Genomic DNA, 10,176 nt, shown 5'->3' with positions numbered 1-10,176 from the left:
TAAACCAAGCATTGGGTTGCAGCTACCCATCACTCTATTTTTTTCCTTTTGAGGCAGTATTTTGCTGTAGCTGTGACCATCTTCCTTTAAAATAAATAAATAAAACAAAAGGCATATTTTTTATAAAAAAAACCTGTGATGGCCAATAAATTAAAGTGAGGGGAGGAATGTTTGAAAAAAGGGACTTATTTGAGCAGCATTTCAAGTTATTGGTGTGCATAAAAATCTTAGGCAACTATAGTCTTATGGTGATAGCCAGAGATTTGCACTCAGAAACTATCCTAGGTTTCAGGATGGCCCCTTTGGGCTAAACCTATAATGTATTTGATTCAATTATTTGTTACTCTGACATCCTCTCTTTGTTTCAAGACTTCAAGGAGGCTCCCCAGAAGTACAGAATCCTATACTTTCATGAACATGACCAAAGCAGTGCTGTGGTGTTGCAGTGCAAGCTTTGCACATGTATATCCCAAAGGGGCAAAGCTTGCATTGCAACAGTACAGTGCCACTTTCTTCACTCCAGTCTGGCTGTTATAGGGATCCATGATAGACAGTTAATCTTTTCCTCGATAATGGCCCAGCTGAAGCCCATTAGCTGCCATTAAGCTCAGACAACTCTGAGCTGTGGTCTCGTTCATGTAAGACAGATTTCTGTATTATGAAGGAAAAGGAAGCTTGACAGATACTGTTGTGTATATATAAGAAGGGTAAATAAATAAATGTATTTATGGCCTAGACCCATATTTGGTCTTTAATTTAAACTTGACGCAATGTACTTACAGTAGTGCTCCGTCCTCCATTTTTCTCACCACAACCCTGCACAGCAACCTTTAGTTGGGCTGAGGGTAAATGATGGCCCCAAATTGACCCACTGAATTTCTATGGCTCAGGGTAGCCCTGGAAACTGGGTATCCAGGTGCTAGTCTGAGACCTTAATTACAACATCACACTCTCATTCACTCTTCTGGGCAACTGAATACACCCATTAAATATTCTGAATAAATCTGCATATTACTTGACTGAAGGCTGGTTTTGTGTCAAAAAGGAGAATGTAAAGATGCTTTTACATCAAGATCAGTTACTAGTTATTGCCACACAGAGATCCTGGTAACAGTACAGAAGTGGCATGCCATTATTTTCCTCCAGATGTTTTTCCTGAAATGTAGATCTGGCCTTGGGAAGAAAGCAGTGAATAGTTAAAGGAGAAGAACTCAGCAACTCAATCCTTCCATAGAGGGATACATGAGAAAGAAACTCAAAGTAACTCCCATCTTGATTTTTTTTATATAACATGGGGCAAAAAGAAAGCCTGAGAGGCTTTCTATCCTACAACAATAAAGAGCATTCATAGATTTCATTTACAGATGAAAATACATGCTTTAATATATCGATGAGCAAATTAAAATGATAAACTATTGTTAAATAATATTTTTTTCAGAAATAATGAGATTGTAAGAGGATTCACTGTATTTAAAAAACAATCTGACATATTTATAGCATGTCAAAAAGCAAGTTTGCTGCTTCATACAATTAGTTGGAAAATGTTCCACACCACAGCCAAATAAAGAACATGTTGAATCCTCACAGTGTTGGTTTCGCTAAGTTGTCTTTTCACCCAAAACATGAACTTAGGCAAATTAGTGTAAATTCCTGGAAATTTTGGTCGGCCACAGCCAATACCATAGCTGGTGATTCCTACAATGTAGTATTTAGAGTCTGATAAACATACCAGAGGTCCACCACTATCTCCCTGAAAAATAAAAAGATAACAATAAGTAGTGACTTATATTATTTAAAAGCATGCATGCATAAAGGCCATCCCTCCTCCTATTTAGTTTTTTAGTGAAAATACAGCAGCCAAATATCTTCAGTGACATTCAGGCTTCTGATGCTATAAGCCCAATATGGCAAACTGAGAACAAAGAATTAGGTCTTCCTCATGGCCACATTAATGTGCATTCCTCCCATCCTTGAGTTAGTAAGAAAGTGCTGTCCCCACAGTAGAGCCCAACTTAGGCTGAGAACAGTTTCTCTTCTTACAGATTTAATCTGCAAGAAGCAGTTCTTTGAAGAAGAGACATTACTTTGTTTTCATAAGTTACCTCTGCTTTATTTCCATTGAAATCCATAGGATAAATTAATCATTGCTAACTTAAATCCCACTCAGGGTGAAAACATTATTTGGTTGAGCTCTAAAATAGCAATAGCAGTAGTAATTGATCTTTTATCTCAATTCAAAAATATCCCACATATAAAATTCTGAAATTTTATTAGTTTTACTTTTCTGACATTTCCTATCTGCTTCAATGCATCTGTAAATTGTTAATCTAGTAAACCTAACTGGAAATTAAGTGAACATGTTTTGAGATAGATCTATGTCCATTTACCTGACAGGTATCAACACCCCCAGTTTCAGAGCCAGCACAAAAAGCAGTATCTGGTACTGATCCTGCATGCCAGTCATATCGATTGCAAATGTCTAGTGAAAAAATTCTTAGCTGTGCTTCTTGTAATGTGAAGCTGCCTCTAGCTGTAAGGAAAGCAATAGCTTTTATTTATTTATAATTTGCAACAAGAACTATATAAAAATGCTGAATACCAGCTATTGTCTGCAGATCAGTAATGCAACACTGGGAGAATATCATTTAACCTTGAATATGCCTCATTATATCTTCTAATGTGTAGCTATTAATTCAGAAATCCATGTTTGAACAATACTCCATAGCACAGTAATTTTGATACATATACACATATACAGAAAGTTGATTGTGTGCAAAATCTAATATTTAGTGTTATGACTAAAGCAAACAATTGAAAAACCATTTGTTATTTAGAAAACTACAAAAACATGCAAATTTGATATTTATACAAATTCACAGAATCTGCATAGAATCTGCACTTTTATAAAATCCATTGATTCTATGATGCAAATAAGAACTTGCAATGGTGAGCAATTCTGACATATCCTTGTGTTGATAGCACTATCTGTGGATGAGAAAAAAGTGTTTTCAACACTGCCACTTCAGAAACAGCAATCATTACTTCCTTGTGCTTACTGGAAAAGGTTTTTGGTTTGTTCTTCCAAGTTTCTGATAATCCATTAGAGAAAAATATTGTCATGACTGAGTAATCCAAGTGAAGAACACACTAGTTAGTATTAGGAAATTTGAAATTTCCTTTTTTGTGACAAAAGAGAATAAACATGTTTAGGCATAGCCTGAGGGAAGGGATGAGGTGCTCTGTTAATGGTTGACAAGAAAGCATGGCTGACAGTTACCTGCATTTTTTTATTGTTTTACCAGAAAGTACAAGTACTGATTACCTGGTGGGTCTTTGTAAGCTCTATAACAAGCATGTAAAGATATATGTGTTCAGGGCTTGCTGGTATCAACTTAGCCATTATTCCATGGAGGGAATCAGACATCCTTTCCAGTAAGGGATATAAAGTATCCTCACAGCAGTTAGCATATGCAAAGCCAATTCAATAGATGTAAAATATAAGGCTTAGCAAACAGGTCTGTAAACTATTAACTGCAAACGGTTAGCACACCAGTTTTATCTAAGTATATTTGGTATAAATGTAATCTTCCAATGTAATGTCCATTTCATATCTAGGTAGTCCTTATTTAGCAACTGACTTGGATAGGAATTGTTCAGCGTTGCAGTGCTGACAAAGTAATTTTGTGATCAATGGCCACATTTATAACCTTTGCAACATCTCCTCTGAGTCAAGTTCCCCAATAAAATCCATTGAGACAAGTATTGTGCCTGACCCCCCTTTCTCTTCTTTTTTCTCCCACTCACATAGCTGAGAGATTGCCTAAACAAGTTCTTTTTTCCTGAACTGCTTTTTTCCCAAGCACAAGGCTTTCCTTAAAAGCGTTAACTACAAGTTAACAAGCTCAGCTTTGTGAGCTTACTTAGTTTATTATTATCTGTTGCCAACTTGTGTTCCCACCTGAAATAGACTTTAATCAGTTTCACACTGAAGGCTTTTTTCACTCTTAGGCTTGGTAGCATGGTAGGCAAACAGCTAAGGTTGGTGCATTCCTTAATGTATATTCCCAATGTTGTGCCTGCTTACTCTCTTGTAATCTCTTCCTTTTCAATAAATGTATATAAAAACATTCTCTTCTTACTAATTATCCCAGTGAGCATTCAAAAGGGTGGGGTAGTGGGGAAAAAGGGTTATAGGATTTGACCCTTAACCCAACTTACTCATGAGTCAAATTTCAGAAAACATCTCCATCATTTGACTTTACCCAACTGTTTGAGGTCATATACTTCTGACCGTGTAAAGCAGGGGTGTCAAACTGCCGGCCTTCGGACCGGATGTGTCATGGCGAAACCATGCCCACCCCATTGCGGGCAATGGAAAAAAAGTTGCGATATGTTGTGACACATCACATGATGTTGCGAGTTTGATACACCTGGTGTAAGGCAAAGACAGACTGAAATAAACTCATAAGAACAGTTGAGGCCATGGGATTTTTCTCTAAGCACCTCTTCCCTTTAATGACTAAATTGTGAGACCCAACTGTGGTTGCCAATTGCTGAGTCATGTAACATCTTGAATTTCTTAGTCTTTTATTGATCTATATGTAATTCATGAATTATTTGTGTCAATCATTTCATACCTTTTAAAAATATATTTACTGGAACCATTTGCTGGGTAACTCTGGGTACAATATCATCAATGTTTAATTCCAAATTATGTTCTGAATACAATAAAATCTTGCTATTTTAACTTCTCAAATTTTATTTTATTAATATATTTTCAGTGCCAGTGACTCCAGTGTCAGTAAAACTATGGAAGAGGGGAGAGGATAACTTTATATCAGGGGTCTTCAAACTTGGCCTTTTTATGACTTGTGGACTTCAACTACCAGAATTCCTCAGCAAGCCTGCCTGGCTGAGGAATTCTGGTAGTTGAAGTCCACAAGTCATGAAAGGGCCAAGTTTGAAGACCCCTGCTTTATAGTATCCTCTTCAGTATAATATGTTATTGTGATATGGAACGTTGACTATTATCATAGTTTATGGTTCTTTACCAATACTCTTGTTAAATAAAATGAAAAATGGCTAATATTTAAAAAATACAAAACATATAAAATAACAAAAATGCTAATATTCAGTGACAAGGCTAAATGCGTGTTAACTTCCATTCTAAAATTAGATAGAATGGGAGCCACATGTGAATCCAGACTATTTACATTTCATGGCCCTGACTGTGATACATGAAAAGGCTCTCTTTAATTGTTATTCAATATTGGTAATAAAGTCTACTATAAACCAAAGAGAATGTGACTTCTGTCACCTATGGAAGAAAAGATTTGAAAAATCATGTCTCCTGTGGGTACTTTCTCAAGAGTCATAGGACTGGATGGCACACTTTTCTACAGTATGGGAAGAATAAAATCCCAGATATTTCCAAAATCACTCTATAAGAAATGCACTATTTTTGGTATGGGAAAAGACAAAAGCTAAAATCTATATGAAAATACCAGGATGGCTTTCAACAATGGAAGCTTTTGTTCACCTAAATTAACTTTGAGAAAATTCTAACCTACAAAGATATTTTGAATATGGAAGGGAAATTAAAATCTAAACAAGAGTTGGAAGATCAGGGTACTGATTTATCATGATGGCCTCAATTGCAAATACAAATAAGATATGAAAAAAATGCTAAAATAGATGGTTTTTACAAAGACCAGACAATGTTCGATCAGGTATTATTGATATCAGATGAAAAGTTGATTAAGAAACTGTATAATTTCCTATTAAATTTAAAAATGGAAGATGAACAAGTGAAAGAAACAATGATAACATGGGCAAAAAATTTCAGGCACAATATCGAATTAGAAAAATGGCAAAATCTTTGGGAAAGAAACTATAAACTGACAATGGCAACTGCCTAAAAAGAAAATTTATATAAAATGTTTTATAGATCGCATTTACCATCTATGAGATTAGCAAAAATATTTAAAAACACGTCTAGTTGGAAATGTAAGCAAAAACCAGGCACATACTATCATCTTTGGTGGATGTGCCCTAAAGCAAAAAAAAATTGGACAAAAATATATATTTGGTTAGAAAAAAAGAAAACATGTAGATTTTAAACCAGAACTATATCTATTAGATATAATATTTAGAAAAATATGATAAAGAAAATGTATATTTAATGTTGCATGTATTAACAGCAGCAAGAATTGAATTTGCTCAGCATTGGAAAAATGAACAAACGCTATCTGAAGAAGAGATAATCAAGAAAATACTGGACTGTACAGAAATGGATAGACATACGCGGAAGATTAAAGAAAAAGAAGATACAGAATATTTTCAGACATGGGATGTATTTTATCAATGGCTAGAGAAACGGGGTAGAGGTTAGGAATTTAATGTGTATTGTTAAGTAAAACAAATGGACTCAGAAAATACTTTGTTTGCCAAGCACCTATGAACTGTAAATATAGAAAACTAATAAAATATTATTAAAAAAAGGAATCATAGGACTGAAGTCAGAATCCTTGTTATTTGGGATTAAAACTGAAAATATTCTAACAATTGGAAATTATTCATAATTTGTCGATTGTCTGATACCAATAAGACCAGAATATTCTTTTGCAAAGAGAAGGAAATAGCGAAGAAGAAATGGCCTGCAAACAGATCATCCTTAAAGATTGGTAAACAGGAAAGGAAGTGAGTAAAAATTATCTCATATCTTACATCAGTGTTTCTCAACCTTGACAATTTTAAGGCATGTGGACTTCAACTCCCAGAATTCCACAGCCAGCATTGCTGGCTGTGGAATTCTGGGAGTTGAAGTCCACATGCCTTAAAATCGTCAAGGTTGAGAAACACTGTCTTACATTGTTTATATCAGATCTTCCCATCCTATTATTTTCCAGAAGTAGTAGATAAAACTCCCATTATATCCAGCTACCATGGCTCTGTGTGTGTGTGTGTGTGTGTGTGTGTGTGTGTGTGTGTGTACATTTGAAAATACTGAAATGCAAGTCTCTATGAAGTATATCTAACTAAGAATAGTATCCAAAAGTAGCTCCCTCCTGATTGTACTTTGTTTTCTCTGTGTGTAATGTGAGAAAGAGAGAAACAATTGACTGTAGTGGTTATAAAAGCACCAAGCTCAAAATCGAGAGACCGAGTTCTAGTCCTACCTTAGGCGTGAAGCCAGCTAAGGGACATTGAGTGAGTCATTCTCTCTCAGCCCTAGAAATAAGACAATGGCAAGCCACTTCTGAAAATATAGTTGCCACGAAAACTGCAGGGATTTGTCCAGGCAGTCACCAGCAGTCAGAATGATTTGAAGGTTTCCCCATGAGAAAAATGTTATTCTCAGTGCAGATAAACCTTCAGAGATCAGTAAACTCATTTTCACTTTTAACAGTAGGTTACTTTAAAGCAAAAGTAAAACACTTACTTTTTTCTTTTTTCATTCCCCACCCACTTATAAAACATGTCATATCAGACGTCAAGGCAAGAGTAAAGTTAGGCAAGCAGACAGGCTGAACATAGGAATTAAATGTGATAGGTTTGCTTAGATGAAACACAGCAATATCATCTTTGTATGTTGCTGTGTCAAAGAAATAATGGATCCTGATGGCCTGAACGCGTCTTCTTATAGTATATGTTTTATGTCTGAAAAGATGATGCAAGCCAATCACAGCCCTCCACATTTCTGGAAACCTAGGAGAAAATAAAGTATCTTTAAAAATAGTAATTATTATGTAAATATAATTTCAGAGAGGTGAAATTGTTTCTTATTTCAAAATCTGTGCATGTCTAATAAGCATGGAGCCAGATTTTATTCAGATGATGACAAAATGGCAGACTGTGATAGAAAATACAACTGGTGTAAATAATCATTTAAACTGATCTAAAAATGTACCATTTGCAAAATCAGATTCAAACCATTTACTGCAATATTCCTAATTCAAGAATTCTCAAATAATGTATCTGAAATTTATTATTTAAATAAATTTTATATAGGCAACTGTCTCACAACATAGTGATTCTAGGCAGTGAACAAAAGATTATAAACCAAAACAACCAAAGACCATCAATATAACATATGCCTAAGATCTAAGAACATATATTCACAGTTAGTTTAAAAAACAACCACCAACCCAATCAACAGCAGAGATGCTTAACATTTTGGCCCCAATGCCTAAGGGGACAACCAGGTTTAACTGCCTTGTGACAGACTAACAGAGTTGGTTCCATCTGGACCTTCCAGAGAGATGTGCTCTACAGGGCAGGTGCTATTACAGAGAGGGCACAACTCCTGGCTCTCATGACACTGCTCAGTAGAAGGAGTCAGAGCACGTCCACCCTGTTAGCTCTGGTAGGGCAAGCAGAAACAATTGGCCCTGTGCCATGTGAAACTTTATAGGTAGTAACCAGCACTTTGAATTATACCTCGAAGCTTTTTGAAAGCCAGCACAGTTCACACTGCAGCAGTGTTGTGTAACCTGAAACACCTAAAACTGCCCATATTGTTTTATTTTACACATTCTGAACAAATGCTTTGGAAAGGTAGCTCCATGTAGAGTGCATTACAGTAATCCAAACAGTAGGTAGATCTGAGTTTCTGTGAATAGGGCCTCCTATTCCTATTCCTCCTACCTTTAGATAGGTACATGAGATGAACCTATCTAAAGCGCCCACTTGGTCACATCTACCACAGGCTCTCTGAAAAGGAATCAGAGTGCAAGAGATTTTCCAAACTGTTCACTAGCTCTGACTCTGGGAGTGTAACCCTTTTCAGAGTGAAAATATTTGGATCCAATGGCTCCAATATCCACAATTGCTTAGTTTTGCTACAAGACTTCAGAACATAGCTGAAACCTTCCCTATCCAGACTCCAAAGCCTATCGACACCATGAAAGAACCTCAGTGGCATCACTTATCAATCCAGGCAGAAAAGTTTAGTTGGATATCATCAACATTCTGATGATGCCTTACCACATGTTGATGGATGAACCCCCTGAGTGGTTTCATGTAGACGTTAAACAGGAATGGAGAGATTGGACTCTGAAGGAACTCCACAAAGTAGGAGCTTTAGTCTTTACTAGCCCTGGAGAAAGTAGGAGAACCACACCAACATAGTGCCTCCCTAATCCAAACCTCCTGAGCTGTTCCTGAAGGAAACTGTGGTTGATAGCACTGAAGACTGTTGAGAAATCAATATGGGCCAGGATAAATTCATGACCCATCAGAGGGAATCAATAGGCGCATCCAATACCATCCCAGTGCTTCAACCAAGTCTGAATTCTGAGTGAAAAGATAATTTCCTTCCTCCTGAGCTGCAACGCAATTGTATTCTCTGAAAAAATAAAGTTGGAGATTGGATTAAATTTGTCCAGTTCCTCTGGGCTTCTTGAGAAAAGGGTACCCTGCTTTCAAGAACAGCAGAACCACTCCATCTCATAAAGAAGCATTGACCCTACTACATAACCTTCCAGAAGGACTTAGCCAGCCATGAGAGACATAGATCTAAAACACAGGTAGCCATATTAATAGCTCTGAGGATCCTATTCGTTTTATCAGGCTAACAGGTTCAAACTCTTCCCAGCTTATCAGTTAAGACTGTGCTCAGGAAACTCCATAGGACAGTGATGGCGAACCTTTTAGAGACTGAGTGTCCAACTACAACCCAAAACCCACTTATGCATCATCGAGTGCTGGGTGGGTGTGGTCCATTGGCTGGGTGTGGCCAATTGGGTTGGCGTGGCCAATTGGGTGGGAATGGCTGCAGTGATAACAGCGGACTGGGTGGGATTAAAAAGTTCAATCAATCAATTCCAACTTTGCAAGAACTTTTTTTTTTCCGCGAGAAGTTGAAATTGACTGATTGAACCTTTTTTTTGCACGTTTCTTCTCCTTCCTCATTACATATGAGCATGAAGTGAGATACAATCTATTTGTTTCATAAATATGAATTCATTCTAGCCAGTTCTTGCTGTATTTTCTCCCCATATTATATTCTAATATGATAGGGATTTATCATAACTAATTGTAGCCAACATAAGGTAACACACATTTAGCCATATCTTTATTTCAAAGCAGATGATATGCAATCTGAAGATGGAGATCATTAATATCTGTCCTTTGCCATAATTAGACCACTTTCTCATCAAACTGCATGTCACAAAT

General features: G+C 36.5%; 1 protein-coding gene across 1 annotated transcript; it reads right to left on the bottom strand.

The window, feature by feature from the left end:
- Window positions 1-1,357: 1,357 nt before the first annotated feature.
- Window positions 1,358-8,923, bottom strand: LOC120311938 (transmembrane protease serine 12-like). The gene is made up of 4 exons (XM_039352040.1): window positions 8,703-8,923; window positions 7,442-7,707; window positions 2,388-2,530; window positions 1,358-1,750 (listed from the first exon to the last, which is right to left on the bottom strand). The coding sequence occupies exons 1-4, from the start codon at window positions 8,921-8,923 to the stop codon at window positions 1,523-1,525; spliced, it is 858 nt and encodes a 285-aa protein (XP_039207974.1). The 3' UTR covers window positions 1,358-1,522.
- Between the last annotated feature and the right edge of the window lie 1,253 nt (window positions 8,924-10,176).

This window comes from Crotalus tigris, unplaced genomic scaffold (assembly GCF_016545835.1).
Source record: "Crotalus tigris isolate CLP2741 ecotype Arizona unplaced genomic scaffold, ASM1654583v1 scf7180000018397.643900, whole genome shotgun sequence".
NCBI lineage: Eukaryota > Metazoa > Chordata > Lepidosauria > Squamata > Viperidae > Crotalus > Crotalus tigris.
The sequence above is the reverse complement of the archived record's forward strand: the minus strand, read 5'-3'. Positions and strand labels throughout refer to the sequence as shown.

What these genes read in the sequence shown, in the direction of transcription:
- LOC120311938 (XM_039352040.1), bottom strand. Translation starts at nt 8,923, where the DNA reads ATGCCACTGAGGTTCTTTCATGGTGTCGATAGGCTTTGGAGTCTGGAT. An exon ending in GGGAATGAAAAAAGAAAAAA is followed by an intron (nt 2,531 to 7,441) that starts GTAAGTGTTTTA and finishes CTTTCCTTACAG; the next exon opens with CTAGAGGCAGCTTCACATTA. An exon ending in GGGGTGTTGATACCTGTCAG is followed by an intron (nt 1,751 to 2,387) that starts GTAAATGGACAT and finishes TTTATTTTTCAG; the next exon opens with GGAGATAGTGGTGGACCTCT.